Source organism: Aspergillus ambiguus (genome assembly GCF_047715705.1).
Source record: "Aspergillus ambiguus strain CBS 117.58 unplaced genomic scaffold BDV59scaffold_6, whole genome shotgun sequence".
NCBI lineage: Eukaryota > Fungi > Ascomycota > Eurotiomycetes > Eurotiales > Aspergillaceae > Aspergillus > Aspergillus ambiguus.
Genome location: NW_027395519.1, coordinates 296,578 through 320,149, shown reverse-complemented (window position 1 = coordinate 320,149; position 23,572 = coordinate 296,578). Strand labels below are relative to the sequence as shown.

The 23,572-nt window shown below is 55.3% G+C and overlaps 6 protein-coding genes across 6 annotated transcripts; 2 read left to right on the top strand and 4 right to left on the bottom strand.

The window, feature by feature from the left end:
* Window positions 1–29: 29 nt before the first annotated feature.
* BDV59DRAFT_172955 (Zn(II)2Cys6 transcription factor domain-containing protein) lies at window positions 30–2,443 on the bottom strand. The gene is made up of 3 exons (XM_073688804.1): window positions 1,641–2,443; window positions 1,473–1,570; window positions 30–1,392 (listed from the first exon to the last, which is right to left on the bottom strand). Exons 1-3 carry the CDS (start codon window positions 1,857–1,859, stop codon window positions 654–656), a joined length of 1,056 nt encoding a protein of 351 aa, XP_073550445.1. The 5' UTR covers window positions 1,860–2,443; the 3' UTR covers window positions 30–653.
* A 2,563-nt stretch (window positions 2,444–5,006) lies between these two features.
* Window positions 5,007–7,086, bottom strand: BDV59DRAFT_172952 (D-arabinono-1,4-lactone oxidase). The gene has a single exon (XM_073688803.1). It carries the CDS (start codon window positions 6,818–6,820, stop codon window positions 5,075–5,077), a length of 1,746 nt encoding a protein of 581 aa, XP_073550444.1. The 5' UTR covers window positions 6,821–7,086; the 3' UTR covers window positions 5,007–5,074.
* Window positions 7,087–7,103: 17 nt separating this feature from the next.
* Window positions 7,104–12,313, bottom strand: BDV59DRAFT_142629 (putative gelsolin repeat protein). The gene is made up of 2 exons (XM_073687207.1): window positions 7,652–12,313; window positions 7,104–7,596 (listed from the first exon to the last, which is right to left on the bottom strand). The coding sequence occupies exons 1-2, from the start codon at window positions 12,085–12,087 to the stop codon at window positions 7,353–7,355; spliced, it is 4,680 nt and encodes a 1,559-aa protein (XP_073550443.1). The 5' UTR covers window positions 12,088–12,313; the 3' UTR covers window positions 7,104–7,352.
* Window positions 12,314–13,352: 1,039 nt separating this feature from the next.
* Window positions 13,353–14,742, bottom strand: BDV59DRAFT_142627 (ADP-ribosylation factor family-domain-containing protein). Its single transcript, XM_073687206.1, has 6 exons — window positions 14,617–14,742; window positions 14,459–14,569; window positions 14,391–14,407; window positions 14,191–14,336; window positions 14,025–14,105; window positions 13,353–13,949 (listed from the first exon to the last, which is right to left on the bottom strand). The coding sequence occupies exons 1-6, from the start codon at window positions 14,673–14,675 to the stop codon at window positions 13,818–13,820; spliced, it is 546 nt and encodes a 181-aa protein (XP_073550442.1). The 5' UTR covers window positions 14,676–14,742; the 3' UTR covers window positions 13,353–13,817.
* A 299-nt stretch (window positions 14,743–15,041) lies between these two features.
* On the top strand, window positions 15,042–17,312 carry BDV59DRAFT_191611 (GNAT family N-acetyltransferase; the record flags this gene model as incomplete). Its single annotated transcript, XM_073691928.1, has 3 exons — window positions 15,042–15,343; window positions 15,530–17,197; window positions 17,261–17,312. 3 exons carry the CDS (start codon window positions 15,042–15,044, stop codon window positions 17,310–17,312), a joined length of 2,022 nt encoding a protein of 673 aa, XP_073550441.1.
* A 627-nt stretch (window positions 17,313–17,939) lies between these two features.
* BDV59DRAFT_191610 (2-isopropylmalate synthase) lies at window positions 17,940–23,109 on the top strand (the record flags this gene model as incomplete). The annotated part of the gene is made up of 6 exons (XM_073691927.1): window positions 17,940–19,670; window positions 19,704–19,730; window positions 19,792–20,369; window positions 21,103–21,247; window positions 21,305–22,810; window positions 22,939–23,109. 6 exons carry the CDS (start codon window positions 17,940–17,942, stop codon window positions 23,107–23,109), a joined length of 4,158 nt encoding a protein of 1,385 aa, XP_073550440.1.
* Window positions 23,110–23,572: the final 463 nt, after the last annotated feature.

Sequence of the window (23,572 nt, the reverse complement as noted above, 5' to 3'; positions counted from 1 at the left end):
CTTTTTTTTTTTTTTCCATTTATATTCCTTCTGCTTATGATCTATTCTTGAGTTTTTACTACTGGGCTTTTTTACATGTTAGATTATGCATTGAATTAGGGAGTCGATACCTTTTTCTTTTCCGGGTTTACGGATCGTTCCAGAATGTTTCTTCAGTCGTGAACGTAGACTTGTTTTTAATTCATCAATGATCCTTGATCGATACCAGGAATAGCAAGCTTTATATAGTCGGAACAATCCGTGAAAATGGGAGAGACCATCTCTGTGGCAGTGGACGGTGCCTATAGAATGGGCGCGGGTAAGATAAAGAAAATAATAAGTAGTTGGGAGCGCAATGCATGTCGGTCTTGAATAACTAGGCCGGCGATAGGGCATATATGTTCCCATTTAGACGAGCGTCCTGTCTCGTAGGGGCCGGAGTCAAGCAGTACGAGTGACAAAAACTGAGACGAAGTGGGTATACAACCAAGCTGTCAAGGCTAAAGTGGCAATGGAAGCAGGAAACTGATAAACCATACGAGATCGTATCCATCTTATATCATGCAGATATAGAAGGGGAAAACATACGTCGACGAAAAAGGAAATCACGGACAAGCTAGAGGACGTGGAGAAAAACCACAGCATTCACCACGGCATCACATCGGGGGTCAGGGTCATCCACACTGGAAATTCCAGCCAGGTGCGTAGTTCGAGTAAAGAGACTGCTGTTCTGACATATGAAGCTGGTGACTGCTGTTGTAGTCTCCGAGTATATCGGCCGGAGGTATGCCTGCTGGCGGAGCTGGATGAGGAGCCCCTGGTCCAGCGGTACCTCCGGGCGGAAGGCGACTGCCTGCTGGTTCTCCGCTGGTGCTGTCATCCACATAATAGAAGTAAGAATGCTCGTGGTCAGGGAGAGCAGACACTGGCTCGGGACACTTCGTGTCTACGTTCATGCTGGTTGGTTCCATCTCCGGTCGTGCCATCGACATCCCGTTAAATCCTGAGGGCTGGTAGTTGTGGTACTGCACATGTGGGACTTGCTGGTAGTCCCATTTCCAGGGACCGCCGCCGACCTTCGGGGAGAGGTTGACGGGACTGCAAGTGGACGGCGAGGGATCGGGAGGAGTGGCTGGCTCGGGAGATGGGTCGGTTGTTGCGCTGCAGTCCGTGGAAGTAGATAGGAAACGAAGATATTGAAGATCTTCCGAGTCTTCTTCTGGCTCATCGGTGGTTTCCTCCGCCTGCTTTATCAGCCCCAGACGGTCCAAAATAGCGTGAGTCAAAGGGTGGCCATCTGGAGACTCGACGAGCGGCTCGCCGGGAAAACCTTCTTTGTCGACACAGAGTTTGTAGAGTCGCTGCAAGGCCTTCACCACGAGAGAATGATGTGATTCTAGCATCTCGACGAATCTGAAAGTCGGTCCCCTGCGTTAGTTCTTGGGCGGCCATTCGGGGGGAGAGACCCAGGGCGAATCCTGGACAATGCGTACCCTCGGGAATACACTTTGGTTTGGGTGGCCTTTCTCTCGCGAAACAGGCACGGGTGGTTATACGCCGAGCACCGATTGCATGGCTGCTTGCCGTCGCACTAAGACACATGAGCATACAGTTGAACAGCTTCGCTGGGCCCGCTCAGAGCTAGATGTCCCAACACGCACCTTCGTCTTCTTCACTCTGCATCGATCACAAGCCTTCAGGACATGCTTGCGCTTGACGCGAAAGACTCGCTGGTCATGTCTCTCATCCCCCATGCCAGCACGGGGCTCCAACTGTGATAGAGAAGACACGCCGGCGAGGTCATACATTGCATCTGGGAACCCTGGAATATGTGATTTCGGACGAAGTTTAGGCTGTCGCGACATCTTTGTTACGTGCATAATTTCTGTGGATGGGTATCGTGAAAAGGGAGGGAAGGTAATTGATGGCTCTTTACAGCGCACTGCGCACTGACGAGCCGACGACACGCCGCGAGAGAGGAGGGGAGGGGTAGATGAGGGCCACTTGCTCGAGAAGAGGAAGCACAGAGGCGGGGGATGAGATAATGAGGAGGGGAATTAATGAGGCTGACAGCTCCGCTAAGGATGGTACATGCTGGATGAGCTCATGTGAATCAAAACACAAGTGTCGTCCTAGTGCCCCGCCAATCCTTCCCCACCTCCATGTACACCGTATATAGAACGGATGGTGACGTGGAGAGTGGACTGTCATGATTTGAACCAGCACGGTCGCTCGACAGTCCCTCAGGCCTTGATGGCTGTGGCAGCATGGGAGGTACACCAGGGGAGGCCCCACCGTTCGACATAATTAGCTCGACCCTGTCGCCCTCGGAACATCTGGCACAGGTGATCAAAAATCTCGCGGAGCACGCCAAACAAGGTCATGGAGCCCTGTTGACGGACCGAGCCGTCATAGTAACGGATGCCTATAGCCTTGACACAACGGCGCTAAGCCGGGAGCAACCCTAGTCATTTGGGCAGCGAACAGCCAGAGTGGGCCAGAGTAATCACATTTCATGTACACGAGAAGAGCTAGTGGTAGGCTCGTCTATCGCAGCGGTTGGCAGACGGCAATAGTCTGTCTTGTTGTGTTTTCATCACATCTCCGGTGAGCCACACACGGTCAAGGACGGATCGAGGATACAACTATCTCCAAATCGGCGAAAAATCATTTCCCATCAGCTTACGGCTTTGGGCGCCTGTTCGGGTTCCTTTCGGCAGAAATCATTGGCGCACGGGTGTCCATCACCGCACGCTATGACTATGGGATGCAGCTGGATGAGCTCGTGCCTCCAATGATTCAGCTTCGAGCCGAGGGGATTGACTGATGCCAATCCAACGGGATACTTTCTTTTCTCTGGCTGACACAAGGCCGTCAACATGCGGTAAGATAGTTTACAGATCTCTGTAATCGGTCCCGGGCCAGTTCACAGGCAACCCGGCGAATCCAGATTCCGTGGCAGTATCGGATAAATTCATTTAAATTGCGGCGGATTTAATTGCAAGGCCGGAGCGAATTAACTTTTGCGCAAATGTCGCCGGGGAATCGTGGAGCGCGTACAAGGGAGTAGAACGAATGACGACAATAGATCCGTGACGAATCCTTCGAGGCGAAATTGCAGAGTCGCTGCGGCGCAAACAGTGAAGAGAGAGAGGCTTGTTGGCGCCGAGAGCGAAGGACCAGCTGACAGGCAACTGGGGTGAATGCTTTCACCAGCATCACTGGCCAAGGGCATCGGGAGTGAGTCTCGTGTGGAAATGGATCCAATACGCTTCGGCGAAACCCAGCCTTGCAAGCGCTTATCCAGTTGGAAATCACAAAGGGGTCGCACAGCATAATGTGACTGTCTGGGTCTAATGCATCATGGGATGATGATACATTGGGACAAGAATAATGTAGCACCTTGTCGAGTCCTCAGTTGCCGCAGGAGGAAAAAAGCAAATATACGGGCGCGAGATCCTTATTTTCGATCTGCACACAACCCGCACACGATGATCTCGCAGACAGATTTGCTGGTTAATTCGCAGACCAACGTAGGGCACCCCTTAACATCAAGGTTAACCACCGGGATGTGGACGATAATACCCCTCTTTCTTCGATGGGTTTAGGACCTCCAGCATCCTTTCTGGGCGACAGTGCTCCGTCGAAACGTATGAGCTGGCTTGCAGGAAAGGCCCGTCCGTCCGCCTGCAAAGAGGGGTTGGCCATTGTTGTCGCTCATCGTCACAAGGAAACGCTGATTTCAAACCAGCAGGCCACATCGACGGTGGAGACTCCGTAGAAGCATGTATTACAGCGGTTCATTGTCAGGGTCCAATCGGAGATCTACTCAAGCCAAGGGATTCGCAGTTCGCCTGGTTCACCCTGCCTCCCAGTAAGACAGCAGTCTTTGTTTAACAGCCCAGGAAGGCAGAAAGGAGAGAAGTCCGCCATTGGAGCTCCAACACAGCCGATGGACAAGACGACTTGATTGACATCAATGGGATGTTGGTGTTGTTGTCGTCGTAGTCGTCGTTGGCAGAGAGGGAAAGAAAAGCCGCCAATGAACAAACGTACTTCCAGTCCTCCCCGTGACCAGCAAAACCCTCCGTATGCCTCTGTTGCTCTCACATACTTAACGGAATAATCACCAAACAGACGGCCTCGCGCCCTTCTCCAGCAGACAAGGGAGGTCTCATGACTCTCCAGACTCAGCAATCTTCCTGTCGGCAATACCTGTCAGATCACCATCCTGGCATCACTTGCATGACATGACATATGCTGGAGTAACCTACCGACAGTGGGAGCGCAGCTCGGACAGATCCCGGCCGGATACCTAGGTAGCTGACTATATGACAATACCATGATCTCAGCAGCAGGAATCCACTGAGGGGTGGCAGACCGAGGCAAGGGAATAGCGCAACCCTCGTGTTCGCCGCCTGCAGGGATGCTGTCGGTAGTGCTGATGCTTGGATGAAGATAATCAGTGCCGATAATCAATCTGCGCTTCCTGAATGGTTGGAGTGGACGACCGTCAGGTATCCTGTCTGCATATACGTGGCTGTGAACGGAACATATGCATGTACGGGGAATCATTCCCCCAGTGGCTGCGCCATTCCGACAAGGACCTCAGACGGACCCGACGATGTTCAAGCTCAGGGCTGAAGAGATCGCAAGAGATGCCATTTCTTGCCGGACATCTCACTCCAGGATGAGGCCAGACTACGCTCTCTTCGGTGTGCAGTCAGCTGCCGGATCTCGAATAACACGATCTGTACGCTCCATTCCTGACTGTGAGAGCATATGGACGCCCAAATCGGAACGCCGATGTTCCAACCCTGGTGCCAATGGGGAATTGAGCGAAAATCGGACGTATCAGTCAGGACTTATTGGGCGCTGATACAAAGCCCGGGCCGAGCAAACAAGACCGGCTAATCAGACACCAACTCTATGAAGGGTGAGACCGATACTGGCGGCGAAGGCAGAGGCCATCGGCCGTGACAGATCGCCGGACAGGATTCCAAAGACGGAGAAAGAAGGAGCATAGACGAGGAAGGGGGAATTGTTTGCTATCTCTTGAACTATACCTGGTCACTGATCTGCCATGACATTTTGACTACACGTGGTTGCTAGGGAGGACAACGCTGGCCTCTCCGGCAGCGAGAAGGTCGAAACTCTCCTCGCTAGCGGCCGTGGTTGGCGTACTCCGTCCCGTTACATCATGAAACCCATAATCATGCTTTTCCTGGCTCTCAACGGCAGAGGACGACAGCAACCGCCGCTTCTCGCCGACCCATTCTATGCCATCGCCAGCTCCACGAACGTTCACCCTGCGGCGAGCTCTCTCGCGCTCCAAAAGTGGAGGATCGGAGGAATCGCCGGGTACCGACTCCGTTTCGCCATCGGACAGCGGCAGATTACGACGATGCCATTCGCCCAGGAACATCCCGTCCGCGTCCACCTCGCGACGCACCCTTAGCCATTCATCCATGTCATGGCCGTACAGATCCCGCAGCTCGCGACGTCCCATGACGGTGAAGTTCTTGGCCCAGTGCGGTCTCGCGCCCATGTCCCTCATCAGCCACTCAAACGCTTCGTAGTACCGACCCCTGCAGGGCGGATCCCGGAGATAGGGTCGATACAGGGTCGCGTTGAGATACAGGGTCGGGCCGTCGGGACAGGTCGGGTCGAGGAACGGCCGCGGCTTTTCGTTATGGGTCGAGTCCGAGACTCTGACCTCGATCGGACAGTGCACCCACAGCCCCTCCACGGGGAAGGGAATGCGGGCGGTTTCCGGGTCTCCATTCAGCCACGCCGACAGGCGGATGATCGCCTCCGGTCCCTTTTCCAGGGGCAGCGCCCACTCGTTCACAAATTGCGAGTAGAGGCAGTTCATCAACAGACCGGTGCGCGCGGGCTCGACGGCCTCGGTGACCGTCGACTCCGCCCGGAACCCATACTGCAGGCCGAAGACGAGCCACTCCACCCAGGGGAGGATCCGCGGGAAGTAGTTCGAGAGCGCCAGCAGGTTGTGGTAGATATGGTAGCCCAGCTTCTCCCCATAGAACGTCGCGGGCGGGGGGCGAAGCGGGAGGTCAGATTTGTCGGCGTGCCAGACGATGGCGCTCTGCTGATAGGGCATCCACCAGACGCGGACGAACTCATGCGACGTCCACAGTCCTGTCGACCACTCGGCGAGAACGCTGGACAAGGACCGGCGGGTCTGCCGCCAGGCGATCTTGAAAGAAGGAGCCGCCTGGAAGGTCACCTCGACGATGATGCCGAGCGCACCGAGCGAGATGAGGGCGGCGCGGAACAGATCGGGGTTGGTGGTCTCGCTGCAGCGCACGAGCTGTCCGTTCGCCAGCATCAGCGTGAGGGACAGAATGCACTCGGAAAGCAAGCCATGCCTCAAGGAGCTTCCATGGGTGCCCGTCGCAATGACGCCGGCCAGAGACTGGTCATCAATGCTACCCAGGTTCGACAGCGTCAGCCCATGTCGCTCCAGCTGCGGGCCCAGGTCTCGCAGCCGGATTCCCGCCTCGACAGTGACCACTCCCGTCTCCGGCGAGAGATCAAGCACGCGGTTGAAGTGGTCCAGGTTGATAAGCCATGATGACGTACATGTCAAATCGGAGGGAGAGTGGGCGCTGCCGACGGTGACTAAACGACGGCGACATCGGCGGGCCAACGTCACCACCTTCTGGATCTCGGGGATCGACTGCGGCTGGATGTACAGCTCTGGCCGCGAGAAGAAGGTCTTCGCCCAGGTATGATGGAGATGCTCGGTTGAAGCGCGGAAAGGGACCGCGGGGTCGAGTCGGGAGAGCTCTCGAAGCACTGTGGGGGGCAAAGTCTCCATCGTTTCGGGTGGGAGGAAGGAAACCGAATGGAATGCGAGTCAGGGCGGATGGGATAAGAGGGATGGGGTCAATTCAAGGCATGGTGGAGCCGAAGAGGAGAAAGAGGAAAAGGACAAACAGAGAGAGAAGCCTGTCGCGTTCGTCGCAAGTCGGTTACGATCTAAAAAAAATGATGGAAGGCGTCGGGTCAATGACGAACCGCGGCCTCTTCGAGACTCTGCCCGTTGCGGCTTAGCGTCCCGTCGCATTCCGGCCGGCATCTGATAACGAATAAGCATCACTACCGACTAGATTCTCTATGGCTTCATAAATTGTATTCCCACCCCCGTCTGAATAAACTCCAGTGATTCTTGTACATTCAATCAAATCCATCGCCCCGAATTCACCCCGTTTGTCCAAGGCTCCCTGGTGTATGCTCCCAATGCGTCATCTCTGTACAGACGCCTGTATGCACAACCGAATGATCTATCCACAAAAAAAGGAAATTCAGATGAACAAAACAGAAAAAGAAAACAGTCAAGCACCCTTGGCTCACGTCCGAATGGCGTCTATGGCGGCGTCAAGGGGGAAGACCTGAGGAGGAATTCGCGCCGTGCGCTGTCTCCACTTGCGGAACACACTGCGACAAGAATCGGGTATTCCTCCCAGCGAGACAAAGCTTTTGGGGATGAAAGGTCGATCCTGCAAGGAAGCCGCTAGGATTCCGTACTCATGGGCAAAGATGACGGCCGATGCGAATTCCGCAGACCGATTCGACGCATATTCCCCGACGATCCTAAACGAACCATGTTAGGCACTGCTCCTCCAAAAGACGCGGCAAAGGGACTTACACGTATATCTCAAAGAAGGCATCTAACACGTAGATGCCCCGAGATGTGATGTCTTTTTGGCAGAAGGGCTCAACCTCTTGCACCGTATCGTTCGGCCGGATGATGGGTGAGGACGAACCGGACCGTCGAAGCCAGAACCCTGAGCGTTGACCCAGCTCGTGGTCAACACGCAGCAGTCGTAGACGATAGTGTTCGTGGTTCGGCTTCAACAGCCAGTAATCCGAGCGCATATAATCACCCCTATCCCCACCATGGGTGAAGACATCGAAGAAACTCGCGGGCTCCTCACCCTCACCCACCTCCTCGAACTCGCCGGTCAGTCCAAGGTCCATACCGATCAGTCGAGCAGCTCCAACCTCTTCGGCCGAGCTTCCTTTCCCTTTCCAGAGGTACAGCTTGCCGAACATAGCGGAAATAACAAAGGGGTATCCCGAGCACAAATTGCGACGAGAGAAATCAACCTCGTCGAACACCATCTGACCCAAGTGTTTGCGCCCACACAGCATAAAGAAGGCCGACGAGCTAGACCGGGAACTGAAGCCGCAACGGGTAATTAGGATCCCTCCAAGGGCCTGGATGAATCGCGCCGTCTCCTTGCCCTGTTCGATGGTCTCCAGCTTGCATCCGTTGTCCTTGGCCACTTTTCGGCAGAAAGACTGCGCATGATCGACGGCAGCATCCGGTACATCGTCACCGCACCAGAGATAAGTCTCAGATCGCACGCTGGCGTCGGATTCGAACACGTGTACGCATAGATACATGCTACCTTCGTACAGGATGTATTCCTGATTTGCTGGCAAATCTTGACGCTTGCCATCTGCGGTAATTTCCCACATCTGCTTCTTTAGGGTCCTAATTTTCTGATTGTCGTCTTTACCCTGCAGCATCAGCTGGGTGTCGATGTTCACGCGATCGCTGGATTTGGGAAACGTCTTAAAGAAGCCAGAGATAGCCTCCAGGGACTCATCGGCCTGGGGCACCAAAGAGCCCGACGATCGTGGAGATGAAGCTTGATCAACGGCAATGTTGAATTTTGGTGGCACTGGTGGAGAAGGTAGGGCTTTGTCTCGAGGTGATGAACCTATCGAGCCAGGTGTTGCAACACTAGTAGAGCTTCTCCAGTGGGGAGTAGACGCCTGGGGAATTTGGTTTTCCCTGAGGCTTGTTCTAAGAGGAGACGGCGATGGTGATGAAGAGTACAGTTGTGAGCTCCTTCCCTGGCTGAATCGGGTTGGTGTTGCGGCCAATGGGACCGTTTTCGTTGGAAGAGTCGGCTTTATTGAGGGCGAGTCTCCCAGATTTTCAAAATCCTCAAATGCGCTGGCTTCAGAAGGCGGGGGAGGATAAGAATCTGGCTCCGCAGCTGGCCGAGATGGTGGCGTATCGAGTTCAGGGCTCTTTACATCGCTGTGAATCTCCTGGGACGTGTCCTTTACGAACTCCCGCGTATCTGGGGTAGTGGGTGGAGCAGGCTCGACAAATTCCGTATGAGGGACAACAGGTGAACCACTGCTTTCCTCAGGGAGAGGCCAACCAGAGGAAGTATTGGATGTATAATCTACTGGCAAGGGACTGTCTTCCGGCTCCTTGGTATCAGCAGTCACCGCCGAAGTGTCTTGAGATGCACTCTTCTCTAGGTTGTGCTCCTGGTTGTCGGGCACAGCCGCTTTTGGCGGTCGTCTCTTTGGACCCCTAACGCGATTCTTTGTCATGTGCGTCAAGGGGCCTGCCGGCTCAGAATTGTTCGGCTTCGAGGCACCCACAGAGGCCGATGCATTCTTAGAGCCATCCATCAAAATTGGAGGACCGCGGGATAGGAGGCCCGCTAATGCAGGATTGATTCTGCCTGCAAGTTTCCCTTTAGTGGCAAGACCTTCAGTCGCCGCAGGCACGGTTGTATCCTGGACGATGTTCTCCGATGGCGGAGCACGCACCGGTTTTAGGGTCTCCTTGAGTGGCACCTCCACTGGTTCTTCTGGGCCTGTCCTGCTTAAGACGTCCACTGTATCAGGCTGCTTGTTTTCGGTAATCTCTTCGCTAGGAGCAGCACGTTCCATGTCATCTTGAGCATCATTTTGGTTTGCAGACCCCACTTCGGGGCTTGGAGAAACGATTGTTCTTTCGTAATCTTGGAAGCTGGGTGGCCGTTGATCTTGCGAACCCCGAGGAGTGGCAGACTCTTGGAGGACAGGCGAGGAAGGGATACTCCCGGCACTGCTGGACTTGGTCAGGTTTTGCCGCGCAGCAATTGCTTCAGGCACAGCTTTCATGGGAGCATCTTTTTCACCGGCAGTATTGCGTCTAACGGAACCTCCGCCGGCCTTCATCGCTTCCTTCTGCTTCAGGATGCTTTCCTTCAGCTCATCGACCCTCTGAGACTTTTTTGGGCCCCCAGTTGCGTTGAGTGCCGCCTTTCCTCTGAGGATGTTCTCTTTCAGCTCATCCGGGGCGACATAGTTCGAGGTCTCAGCCTTTCTCAGCCGTCCGAAGACATTCTTAAATTCAGGTTCCGCCTGGGGAGATTGATCCTTGACGACTTCTCGCTTTCGGAGGTTGGCTCGGAAATCGATGACAGGGGATTGCGGTTTGGGTCGGTTGAGGAGCGGATCCCGCGGTGAGGTGAGAGGCGAGGAAAGCGGCACATCAACGGTCGACTTCGTACTGGGTGCCAACATTGAAGGCGCCCGCTTGCGGGTCGTAGCTTTCTCCTGGTCCTCAATCGGTTCCTCTCCTTTTTGCTCTGCCGGTTCTTCTACCTTCTCTGGGGTCTTTTCTTGCTGTTCCTCAACCACTTCATCGATTTTGTGCTCGACCACTTCATCGACCGTGTCTTTGACCGTGTCAACTGACTCGGGCAATCGCGCTGGTTTTTCAGCCACAGATTCAGGGATATTCTCTTCTGCGCTGGATTTCACACTCTCGACTGGCTCGTCTTTGGGCTTACTTGCGTCGGGGGTACCAAATACGTCAGGCAGCTTTGAGATACTAGACGTTTTGCTATGACTGCCTGGTGCAGCTGTTCGCATGAGACCCACTGGGGTCACCTCCTTGAAGCTATTCACCCGGCCCAAGTCAATACTGCCACGTGACTGTCGCTCTTTGGCCCAGCTGGCCTGCTGAGACGGCTGCCTCCTATGCCGAGGAGATTCTGGGCGATTCAGAGCACTCTCTAGCCAAGTCGCTTTTGTCGGGCTCCAACGTTTAGGGTCCATGGTTCTTGAGACGACTGGACTGGTTGAGGCCGGGTTGGCGTCCGCTTTCAACTCATTGGCCAATGAGCTGGTGGACCTTTTATGGCGAGCGAGCGGAGACCTGGTGACAACTTCGTCTGTCGGCTTAGGAGTATCGCTATATGGGGCTGGCGGCGTGACGGGACGTTCGTTTTCCTTCTCGCGTACGATGGTTGCTTCGCTGTGGCTGGAGGTCGGCCGGTGCGATGACACAGTCCCACTACGGCTGAGTCGCGTGGGAGACGATGGTGGGAACGAATCGGTGTTAGAGGGTGCCGCAAAGCTATTACGGTTATTGACAAAAGAGTTGCCCCGCATGAGTCCTGATGGAACCTGCGCACTCCATCGTTTGGATACGCTGTCTGAACGCTTCATCATGGCGCTCTGCACGAATCCGCCGAGGCCCTTGGTTGGCGATGTAGAACGCTCCGGGGAGAGTCGTCTCGGTGAGAGAGGCGCTATTACCGAATCTTCTGGGACAGACTCCGGCTGCTGCGGCTCCAGTTTGGGTGTGCTGGATAGGCGCACTGGTGAACCAAGACCAGTAGCTGTCGAAACAGAAGACACGCTGGAATACCGATTGCCGACACTGCTCTCCGCAAATGCCGAGCTTGTCCTTGACGGGGGCCGCGAAGGTTCCTCTGCGGTTTCCGGATGACCGTTCTCCTTCTCTGGCTCTGCCGCATTGTCCCCGTTGGGCCTTGTCCCATGGAGATTCCCATCGGGCGTAGGGGCAGTTTGCGCTTGCTCCTCAGCCCTCGTCGTTGGCGTCGGAGTTGGGGAACCAGCGTCTCTTTCCGGTGGACGCAGGGAAAAGGAATCCCTTGCTAGAGGAGAGCGCGTTCCCGGGCTCCGAGACAGCCCATGATCATCGTTCGAGGTAGTTGACATGGCTCTGCTCAGGCGACCCTCGCGGGTCGGAGAGGTCGAGAAGGAAAATCGGCTGCCGTTGAAATCTCGCGAGGATGGCCGTTGCTGCCAGGATAAGGTCCCCGTCCGACTCCGGAGGGAGGCCGTCGCGGGCTTGGGGGAGCTTTCGAGGTCGGTTACCTCGGTCCGAGAATCTCTGCGACCAGTGCCTGCCACTATGGACTCGCGGACCTGAGCAAGATCGGGCTTGTCGGTCATCAGATCACGGTCTGGAGTCTGGGGCGTTGGCGCAAGTTTTTCGGGGGGGTCGATCGGTCGCTGGTTATACGACGGCATGCTCCATCGCGCGGGGTCCAGTAAAGGGGAATCTTTGGTGGGGGATATCGACCGGGCTCGCTCTAGAGGGATTTCCCAGAGGGGATAGCATCAGTCTCTGCAACTTGTGGTAGAGGCCGGGGTTGACCGTGAGTCACGCCGGTGGGGATAACATGGAGGCATTGAGAGCAAGGGCCGGGCAAATACCAAGTCTTCTGGCCTGTCGTTCTCTGCGACCCTGTAGGATCTCTTCCTCTAGTCGCTTTGTGCGTTCTTCGTCCTCCTTGTCGCGTTTCTCGCCCAGTTCTCGGATGCGCAGCAGGAAATCATTGACGTCCTCGGAGGCGTCGGGGTCGGTGGTGGAGGCCATGGCGACAGCTTGGCGGGATGATGAATCACACGCGCGCGGCAGCTCGAGGGAAAGAGAGAGAAAGGGGGGTTAGAAAGGGAGAAGAGAGAGGATATGACACGGATTAGGGCGTCATCAGCCAAACAAATGGCCAAGAACGGTGGGGTTTTGGGGAGAGATGCGGCGCGGAGGGGAAGAAGGGAGCTGAGGATGGACCGCCAGGAAGCTGGCAAGTTGGCGAGTGCGAACAAGAGGGTAAGAAGAGCCCGTACTGCGTACCATGCACGACGGAAAAACGAAGAGCTTCCAGAGGGTGTGGTGAGAGAGGGAGGGAGATAGAAACGTGGAGAGGAGAAGGAGTCGAGCGAGTCTTCTTTTTCTCCCTTGATTTGTTTTCCCCTCTCGCTCTTGCCTTCGCTGGCAATGGTGGACCCCGAGTCTCCCGTCTGGGAAGTCGTCCTGGGGGCTGCATCGCCCTTTCCTCCAGCGCCTTCTAGTCGACTGTTTAGGGAGCTGATTACTGCTAGAGCTCCTATTCCGTGCCTACGACGTGATTCCACCTGCACTATCGGAGTCAGTCGACCCTGAGGGACGATGGACTGCGTACTCCATAGGAGTCTCGCGTACACCTACACCGTACGGCTGAATGTCCGATGATCGTCCCTGTCTCCATCCAGCGCACTTTCGGCTATCCACCCTTTGTTTTGATGTTTCTCGACACGGAAGACTGTTTACGCCCCGGGGTTCGGCACTGCGGATGTGGATGAACAAATGTCCATTTCGTCCTCCCAGGGTCCCTCTGCTAGAACTACTCCGTACCACAGCGAACCATCGCAATTCATCGTCTGGTGATCTTCGATCGGGTTCTTGTTTCGTCTCCCGGACCTGACCCGGTGGTCAATAACTCGGTGGTGATCCACGGATCGATCGCCTTAGCCCGTCCTCCGTCCAGCCTCGCTGGCTGTGGCGGGGATTTTTCGCCACAGAAGAAGAATTACTAGGATTCGTGTCGTTTCCCGCACTTATCCAGATCCGGGCCTGCAATGATGATCTTTTATGTAGGGGCCGAATCCTTCTACCCCTGTCTGGATCTGGGAGTCGCTCCATGAGTATCCTGGGCACTTGACATGGTAGGTTTACGTCGTAGATGAAATTAGATATGTCGGAATGACGGCAGACCCATTGGCCTAAACTTAGTTCCAACTATGTGAAATGTGAATTTGTATGAAACAGCTGAAGCGGTTCGAAATATATCTTCCCGTGTGACCCGAAACGCTCGAGCATTCCAACATTCTTCGCCCTTCTGCATACAAACATCCAGAGTAGAAACAATGCTATGAAGTCCTCGCATGATCATTTCCATAAAAATCGTTAAACCTAGCAGTGAGCGACGATTCAAGCGCTAATAGAGGAAGAGCCGGTCTTTCGCATCCTGTACCACCCAGTCCAAACCCTCATGAAGATTCCGCCCTGTCATCGCACTACATGGCAATACCGTCCATTTGTGCGTGTGAATCGAGTCCAACCCGAGTCGCTGTCCAACCGTCAGTGAGCGTAGCCCGAAGACGGCATGTAACCAAGAAGAACGAGAGGCCAGATGCCCACTCACCTCGCGGACCTCATCCTCCGTCATGCAGCCTTCTACGTCCGTTTTGTTTAAAAATATCAAAAGACTTGCTCCCATGAGCCGCTGCGTGGCGTTCATCCCCGTCAGCAACGCGACAGAACGACTCCGTGAAAAGATTTGTGGCCGGGCGGGAGGGCCGTGGACGTACCTCTTCAAGCAACAGACCCGCGAGCTCCTCGCGACAGTCGTCCACGCGAAGCCGATCGGTCGCGTCCACCACCCAGACCAGAGTGTCGGTCTTTTCGAAGTAGTTTTTCCAGTAAGACCGGAGGGTCTTTTGGCCCCCCACGTCCCCTGATGTCATCGGTAATCAGCACAAGTCGGGGATGCCATGGCGGGCTTCCTTACAGATATTCAGCCGATAGCTACTTGGATGTTAGCAGAGTTCGCTGGAGAATGACAGATAGAATACGCACCCCCCGAAATCTATCGTTTTGATGATAAACCCTAGAGTTGGGCTAACCGTGGTGACGTCCTCGTGCATGATCTGCTTGACGATGGTGGTCTTGCCGGCATTGTCGAGACCGCTGAGTCTGGTCAGTATGGCGGTGGAAGTGTGGTCTTATAGACATACAGCATCAAAATTCGCATCTCTTTATCTTTTAATCGGGCTTTTCGTAGGATTGACAGCATTTTCGCCGGGCTTTTGGACCTGAGGTCTAGTCGGATGGTAGTTGGAGGAGAGAAGGTTTCGTTTGGTTGGACGCGGGAGTATATCAGGTACTATCTATACAAGAGAGTAGACATGAATGACAATTATGTTGATCAACAGTTGAAGTACTAATCGAATTAAGTCTGGGTATAGAAAATCGTGTTTGTTCAAAATAATAAATAACGCTAAACTATACAGGGTGCTGCTGCCTGAGGAATAGTTCCTGATTCACTACTGTGAACAAGTGAATGGGGAAACTGGTCAGTCTACAAACCGTCGTCCTTTGCAACCACATCTGTTCACCATTAACCCTCTCAGTCATTTATCTACATCAACCCCGGATCACGATGGAGTCATTCAGAGACCAGCCCGAGGGTCCGGACAACGGCTATAGACCACCTCCTGATCTTGCTTCTCCGGTCAATAGAGTGCGTCTTCCTCGCGTCAACTTAGGCATTGCTGCTCTGCCTAAAGTCACTGTGCAGGACTGTGATAAGCAAGCCATCACCACTCTCACCTCATCTTCATCACCTCCTCAGTCTTTCCAGCCTTCCCAGCCCTCTCAGCCTTCAAAGAACACTGATAAAACACCTTTGACATCTACTCCTGCAAAGGAAGGAGCCCGTCGTCCAATTTCCGTCTACCAGAGGTACCTTGCACGAAAGCCCTATTGTACTCATTCCACAAACCCCATTCCCAGTGAATCCAGCAAACGACCCCCAAACCCCCCATCCAACACACTCCCCCCTCCACACAGCTCCTTGAGCCTGAGAGAGGGACCGCAAGCCCTTCCCGCACTTGATTCTGAACAGAAGCCACTCGATATGTCCTCCAGCGAGGAAAGGGACGTGGTTGTCCACACAGGAAGACAATGGAGCAACAGGAGGGGACCATCCCAGCCGAAAATCGGAGCATCCAACATACATCACACGCCATCTAGACCTGGAGCACCCAGCAAGAGTTCTGCCACCGGGATGCACAATGGCTATTCTGCCGCAGGGGCCCAGACTACCAAGCAGCTGCCTCCTCCAATCACCCCGAAAGCAAACGGATACAGTGGAAATTCCCCGAAACCCAGCCCAACCGACTCCAAGCAGTCCCTGAGAGACGAGCTGAACAAACTGCGACAATCAATCGTCCTCAACGCTCACCTCAATCACCATAAAGATTCCGATCATCCGGCCGCAAGCCCCGAGGTGCTGGCGATCTGCAGAACCGGCGCCGGGACAATCCCTGATTCCGACATCGACAGAAAGATCGCCCAACGTCGTTTTGCGTCTACGTCAGGCCCACAGAGTCTACCGAACGGTTTTCGGGTAAATGTCTGGGTGCTGGAAGATGCGACGGACGAGGACCGTTGGGTGGCGCAACAGTCTGCCTACGAGAGGACCTCTCGGGTCTACCCAGTAGTCGTCCATAACGTGTTGCACCTTTCGACGGAGCCGACCACAGAATATGAGCATTTCAAAGCCAGCAAAGATGACCCTCCTGCCAGTATCGGAGCACAGGCGGGGTCGCCAAACTCGTGGGAAAGCATGCTTAATTCTGATTGGGAATATCAGTCCTTCCACCTGTCTTCCAGATACGAAGGATTCCGGGACCTGTTTCGTCGCTGGTTTGACAGTATGCCAATTGGTCGCTGCGTGGATATCTACCACAGCCATTTCTTTAATGGAATGTCTCATTCAGATGGAGAAAAGATGCAGCTCGTCCCAGGTATCGAAGAGCTCCCGACTCTGCTAGACCCGGACGACGCCGAGGCGTGCGCGCACAGACACGAGACTTCCGACGGGTATTGTTACAATTGGATTGTACGGGTGAGAGAGGAAAAGAACAAAGAGCTGGAGAGGAAGGAGATGGAGCGGCTGGCCTATCTTGAGGCGATGAAGACGCCTATCCGTAACCCGAATGCGCCAAAGGCGAACATCTACCTCCGTCCTGCTGAGTCCGCTGACGTCCCCCAGCTTCTTGAGATTTTCAACTGGTACGCCAGCAAATCTCCGTTGAGCCCGTACTTCTTTTCTCTCAAGGAAGAGGAGATTCTTGAGTGGATTGACACATGCCGCCGCCAGAAGCTCCCTTTCATCGTCGCTGTGGAACGTAAAACTGGACCTGTCCGCAACTCCACCCCCGAAAACATCCTGGGTTATGCACTGGCATCGGATCGTCTCGGCGCAGAGACTACTGGTCGCTTTACCGCAGAGCTTCAGCTGTTTGTTCGGCATGGACACAAGCGCTTGGGGATCGGAAGCTGTCTGATGGACAAACTCCTGGAAGTGTGTGACCCGACCTACATCCCCAAGCTGGGGTATTTCTTCGACGCGAGCCTGGAGGAACGTTCTGGGTATGGGTCTGGTGGCCGACGGAAGCTGGCGCGCCTGATCTTCACGATCTGCTATGGTGATCGCTGTACCTACCAGTGGCTCATGGACTGGCTCAAGACTAGGTACGAGTTTGAAGAGCAGGGCGTCATCAAAGGCGAGCGCGTCAAGTTTGATTATTTGTAAGTTGGCATGTTCTTTCCTGACACTGCAGCATATGCTGACTTGAGCAGCCTTGACGTCAGTTACTTTGTTCGCACCATCGGATACAGTCGAGACGGAAAAGTCGATTTCTAGCCCACCATTCTTCCGCGTTGAATACGTTGGTATACGGCGTGCGGGGACAAGGCATCAGACAAAACAAGCTTCTAGGAGTTGATTACTTCAGTTGGAATTATTGCGTTTCATGACTTTAATTTCATCAATCATTCTTCCTTCGTGCGGCTCATGTTGTGTACCTAATATCTCCAATTCCCTTCACTTTGTACTCCAACCTGGAAAAGGAAGAAAAGTGAATTAATAGCAGAGAGGTCAGAATTTAGGAAAATGCAATTCAACTACCTACATATTGACTTGGTCTGGCCAAATACACATCAGCAGCAGCACTTTATACTGAAGTATGCAGACGCCATAACAGGCAGAACTAACCACATGGGGCAAGCACAAGGCACGACCGAAAACCGACGAATGAGAACGCCCGCCGTGCGACTCCGCAATCTTTTCTGCAGCTTCCAATCCTCACCGCCTTCGAAGTTTGAACTTTTTTTCCCGCCGACGAGACTACAGAAGAAACGCAGCAACAGCGCGAGTGATTCGGATCCTTTACGCCAGCGTCAAGGGGAACTTAGACCGCGCGGACCCTTTGTTTTCCAACCCTTTTTTTCTGTCTTGGTTTACGGAGGACTCCCTACTGTTCCACCGAGAATGGCGCCGAAGCAGAAAGACGACGACTTCGTCCTCACGCTCTCGGACGACGAGAATGACAATGGCGCCCTCGATAATGTCGACGGCGAAGGCGAGGACGGCGACGAGCTCGCGTCGGGAACGAAAAAACGCAAGCGTGACACGGCGGAGACGACACAGAGCAAGAACAAGAAGCAGAAACAGCAGAAGCCGGTGAAGAACGACAACAACAAGAAGAAGAAGAACAAGAAGACGACATCGGAGGAGGCTCCGGCTGCGGACGACGAGCCGGAGGAGCCAGAGCCGGAGGAAGAAGAGGAAAATGCCGGGGAGGACGACGGCGCGCTGGACTCGGATTTTGAGTTCGACGTTGGAGGCGTCGCGAACACCGTCGTCGAGGGCTTTGATGGCTGGGGTGTGGGCCAGGGCGAGGGGAGCGAAGAGGCCAAGAAGGGCGATAAGAAGGCCGTCGATATCGATGACATTATCTCGCGGCGTCAGGCGAAGAAAGACGCTGCGGAGGCCAAGAAGAACAAGAAGAAGGGACAGAGCGGCCCCCCAAAGGTTGAGAGCTGGGAGGGAGTTGATGAGGATGGAGATGCGGGGTCTGATGGCGGCATGTCGGTTGACTTTCAGGATGATGAGTTGCTTGCTGCTGATGGGTTCGGCATGGGCGCGGACGGCGAGGACGAGAGCGCCGACGACGAGGCGGAGGATGAGTCTGGAAGCGACCACGATGATGAAGACGAAGAGGAGGGCGATGACGAGGATAAGGACGACGACGACGATGCCGCTTCGGACAAGGACTCCGTAGCTACCCCCGTGCAGCACCCGGAAGATGAAGCTTCTGACCGCGACTCGGAGGCAGAAAGTGAGGTCGACGCCGAGGAACAGGAGAAGCGCAAGGCGTTCTTCGCGCCGGAGGAGAAGACGAAGGAAGAGACTGCGTCCGAGTCGCAACGGTCGTTCCAGGAGTTCAACCTTTCCCGACCCATTCTGCGCGGACTGGCCGCTGTCAACTTTACGAACCCGACGCCCATCCAGCGGAAGACCATCCCCGTGGCCCTTCTGGGCAAGGATATTGTCGGTAGTGCCGTCACCGGTTCCGGTAAGACGGCCGCCTTTGTGGTTCCCATCCTGGAGCGACTGCTGTTCCGTCCTCGCAAGGTCCCGACCAGTCGTGTTGCGATTCTGATGCCTACGCGTGAACTGGCGGTCCAATGCTACAATGTGGCGACCAAGCTGGCGACGTACACTGACATCACGTTCTGTCAGCTTGTCGGTGGTTTCAGTCTCCGGGAACAAGAGAACATCCTGAAGAAGCGGCCCGACGTCATCATCGCGACGCCGGGTCGATTCATCGACCATATGCGCAACTCTGCCAGTTTTACGGTGGACACGCTGGAGATTCTGGTTCTGGATGAAGCCGACCGGATGCTCGAAGACGGTTTCGCGGACGAGCTGAACGAGATTCTCACTACGATTCCCAAGTCGCGGCAGACGATGCTGTTCTCGGCTACGATGACGGACACTGTCGACAAGCTGATTCGAGTCGGCCTCAACCGGCCCGTTCGGCTGATGGTGGACTCGAAGAAGAACACGTCGGTGACGCTGGTCCAGGAATTCGTGCGCCTACGACCGGGCCGTGAGGACAAGCGACTGGGCTATCTTCTCCATCTCTGCAAGGAGATCTACACGGGGCGGGTGATTGTCTTCTTCCGACAGAAGAAGGAAGCCCATCGGGTCCGGATTGTGTTTGGTCTGCTAGGGTTGAAAGCAGCGGAGCTGCACGGTAGCATGAGTCAGGAACAGGTACGTCCCGCTTGGTTACGACCGAATCTACAATGGACAGAACTAACTTGAAGATATCCAGCGTATTAAAAGTGTCGAGAACTTCCGAGACGGCAAGGTGGCTTTCCTTCTGGCGACTGATCTTGCGTCGCGTGGTCTGGATATCAAGGGAGTCGAAACCGTAATCAACTACGAAGCCCCTCAGAGCCATGAGATCTACCTGCACCGTGTCGGACGTACCGCGCGTGCGGGCCGTTCTGGTCGGGCATGCACGATCGCCGCGGAGCCAGACCGGAAGGTGGTCAAGGCGGCAGTGAAGGCGAGCAAGGCGCAAGGCGCTAAGGTGGCTAGTCGGGTGGTCGATCCAGCGATTGCTGACCGGTGGGCGCAGAAGGCGACAGACCTGGAGGAGGAAATCGACGCGGTGCTGGAGGAGGAGAAGATGGAGAAGCAGTTGGCTCAGGCGGAGATGCAGGTGACCAAGGGCGAGAACCTGATCAAGCACGAGGCCGAGATCATGTCCCGGCCCAAGCGGACGTGGTTCGAGACAGAGCGAGACAAGCGAGCAGCCCGGAAGCTGGGAGCGGCTCAGCTCAATGGACCGAATGCCGGGGTGTCCAAGAAGGAGAAGGTGAAGCTCAGCAACAAGGACAAGAAGCGGTTGGATGACACTCGACAGCGCCTGGAAGGCAATATTGGCTGGAAGAAGGGCAAGACAGAGAGAGAGACCCCGGCCAAACCGAAGGGGAAGGGCAAGGAGAAGAAGAAGGGGAAGAAATAGTGGTATAGAGTGATATAGACAGCATCTTGCATACATTTTGACTATTTGATTTATTCCCGATGGAGAGATTCCTGGCTCGGTTATTCACGGACCAGCCCTCCGGTTATCGGCCCCCGGTCTCCCATGCAAGTATACCGGGTGGTTAACATGGGGCCGATTGCTAATACTAACAGCCCAGTGGCTGCAGCAGGGAGCTGCTGGCCGCCGAGATGGGTCAACAGGTCCATGCAGGGGAGACTAATAGGGCGTAAAAGAATGCACAGGGCGGTGCATATACGCAGGAGGGAAGACGTTGACCCACTGTATAGTATGTAGAGAATGGCCGCTGTCGGCGCCAGAAAATTTGCCCGTCGCTGACTCACCCGGCGTCATGACTCCCAACTACTTCTTCTACTTCTTCTACTTCGACTTCTTCGACTTTTACAATCACTCCCGCTCCCTCCCTGGTGAATTCTCTACTTCCCTCTCTACTCCCCAGAGATTCTCCTGATTGTTTCTCCGATTTCCTGCTCTCCTCTTGTTCTCGCCCCTCTCCGCCACCATGCCGATGTATGTACCCCTCCACCGCATCTATGCCCCTCCATGATCGTCTTGACTCACCAACTGCTCCAGGCTCAAAGATCCCTCCAAGAAATATAAGCCTTTCAAGCCTCTCAACCTCCCCAATCGCCAATGGCCCGATAAGGTCCTCGATAAGGCCCCGCGGTGGCTGGCCACCGACCTGAGAGATGGCAACCAGAGTCTGCCGGATCCGATGGTATGATATCTCGTTTCTCTCCGTCGTATCTCCCGCAATTACTCACTATCAATCCAGGATGGCGAACAAAAATACCGCTTCTTCAAGATGCTCGTAGATATCGGCTACAAGGAAATCGAAGTGTCGTTTCCCTCGGCGTCGCAAACCGACTTCGACTTCACCCGTCGTCTGGTCGAGACCCCCGGCGTCTGTCCCGATGATGTCTGGCTTCAGGTTCTCTCCCCCTGCCGCGAGGACCTCATCCGCCGGACGGTCGACTCCCTGAAGGGCGCCAAGAAGGCCATCCTGCACATCTACCTGGCGACGAGTCCATGCTTCCGTCGCATCGTCTTCAACATGGACAAGAAGAAGAGTCTGGAGATGGCCGTCCGCTGTACCAAGTTCGCTCGTTCCATCACCAAGGATGACCCCTCCACCGCCGGAACCGAATGGCAGTTCGAGTTCTCCCCCGAGACCTTCTCCGACACGGAGCCGGAATTCGCAGCGGAGGTCTGCGAGGCCGTCAAGGCCGCCTGGGAGCCCACCGCCGAGAACCCCATCATCTTCAACCTCCCCGCCACCGTGGAAATGTCCACCCCGAACGTCTTCGCCGACCAGATCGAGTTCTTTTGCCGCAACGTCTCCGAGCGCGAGAAGTTCGTTGTCTCCGTCCACCCCCACAACGACCGCGGCTGCGCCATCGCCGCCGCCGAGCTGGCCCAGATGGCCGGCGCCCAGCGCGTCGAAGGCACCCTGTTCGGCAACGGCGAGAGAACCGGTAACGTCGACCTGGTCACTCTCGCCCTGAACCTCTACACCCAGGGCGTCAGCCCCAACGTCGACTTCTCCGACATCAACGCCGTCATCAAGGTCGTCGAGGAGAGCAACAAGATCCCCGTGAACGAGAGATGGCCCTACGGCGGCCAGCTGGTCGTGTGCGCCTTCAGCGGGAGCCACCAGGACGCCATCAAGAAGGGCTTCAAGCTCCGCGAGGACGCCCACGCCACCGACGATGACGAGTGGGTCATTCCCTACCTGCCCCTGGACCCCCAGGATATCGGTCGTACCTACGAGGCCGTCATCCGCGTCAACTCGCAGAGCGGCAAGGGCGGGGCCGCCTGGGTCATCCTGCGCACCCTGGAGCTGGATCTCCCCCGTGCGCTGCAGGTCGAGTTCAGCAAGATCGTCCAGAGGCGCACCGAGGACGTCAGCCGCGAGCTGCGCGCCAACGAGATCGTCAGCCTCTTCGAGGAGGCCTACCACCTCAAGTCCAACCCGCGCTTCAATCTCGTCGACTACAACATCACCACCGACCGCTCCGCCTCCCCCGCGCCCCCGGAGCCCGGCAAGGCCCTCAACACCAAGAACCTCAAGCGTCGCTTCACCGGTGTCATCGAGATCGATGGCATCCAGCACGCCATCACCGGCGTCGGCCCCGGTGCCATCTCCTCCCTGGCTGCCGCCCTGTCGACCCTCGGCATCGACCTCGACGTCGTCGACTACAAGGAGCACTCCATCGGTCTGGGTCGTGACGTGAAGGCCGCCACCTACATCCAGTGTACTTCCGCCGGCAGCAAGGAGCAGGTGTGGGGTGTCGGTATCCACCAGGACGTGGTCCAGGCGAGTTTGATCGCCTTGCTGAGCGCCGCCAGCTCGGTAAGCTTCCCCTCTCCTCCCACTAGTCCCTCATCGGCCTCTCTGACAATCTGTAGTTCTTGACCAGCCGCTCGGGCTCCCCCGCCCCCTTCCGTCCCATCCGCTCCAACACTCTCACGGACGAGGATCTCCAGGCCCTCCAGACCCTGAACGGTGCCCACGATGCCCACGATGCCCAACCCAAGGTCAACCTGAGTGCGATGACGGCGCAGGCCGAGCGCCAATAAGTCTATATATTGGGATACTGTCCTCTTTCCTTTTCCCTCTCTGGTTTTGGCTGGCGAGCATATGGGTTGGCGACCTGAAAATAAAAGACGGAAAAGTACGCTTGTACAGGATGATGACATGATTTTTAATGGTAATGGAGACGTGCGCTTTGGGTTTTTGTTATGTTGCATGTACAGCTTTAAAGGTAACATAGCAGTGCGATTACCTTCGAATAAACAATGACATTTAAGATCGTGATAGACCGTAGGCTGGATTCGATGCAAGGCTACGGAGTACCGGAGGTCCAGAAGTCTATGCATCAGAGTGATGGGTATTTTGGAGAGGTGTATGTACAAAAAATCCGACACGTCGAACGGGAAAGGGACATAGGCTTCAAATCCAGGGGTAAATGTCAAATGTCATGCACGGGGGGCTGTGCTGCGCCAACAGGCGGTATTATCGATGCAAATAGTCAAGTTCAAA

Bases quoted from the DNA above. Each gene is read 5' to 3' on its own strand.
- BDV59DRAFT_172955 (XM_073688804.1), bottom strand. From the start codon at position 1,859: ATGCACGTAACAAAGATGTCGCGACAGCCTAAACTTCGTCCGAAATCA. The intron at 1,571-1,640 runs GTGCGTGTTGGG...CATGTGTCTTAG, and splicing joins GCAGAGTGAAGAAGACGAAG to TGCGACGGCAAGCAGCCATG. The intron at 1,393-1,472 runs GTACGCATTGTC...ACCGACTTTCAG, and splicing joins ACCAAAGTGTATTCCCGAGG to ATTCGTCGAGATGCTAGAAT.
- BDV59DRAFT_142629 (XM_073687207.1), bottom strand. From the start codon at position 12,087: ATGCCGTCGTATAACCAGCGACCGATCGACCCCCCCGAAAAACTTGCG. The intron at 7,597-7,651 runs GTAAGTCCCTTT...TGGTTCGTTTAG, and splicing joins GCCTTCTTTGAGATATACGT to GATCGTCGGGGAATATGCGT.
- BDV59DRAFT_142627 (XM_073687206.1), bottom strand. From the start codon at position 14,675: ATGCTGTCAATCCTACGAAAAGCCCGATTAAAAGATAAAGAGATGCGA. The intron at 14,570-14,616 runs GTATGTCTATAA...GACCAGACTCAG, and splicing joins GAGATGCGAATTTTGATGCT to CGGTCTCGACAATGCCGGCA. The intron at 13,950-14,024 runs GTGAGTGGGCAT...ACGGTTGGACAG, and splicing joins CGGAGGATGAGGTCCGCGAG to CGACTCGGGTTGGACTCGAT.
- BDV59DRAFT_172952 (XM_073688803.1), bottom strand. From the start codon at position 6,820: ATGGAGACTTTGCCCCCCACAGTGCTTCGAGAGCTCTCCCGACTCGAC.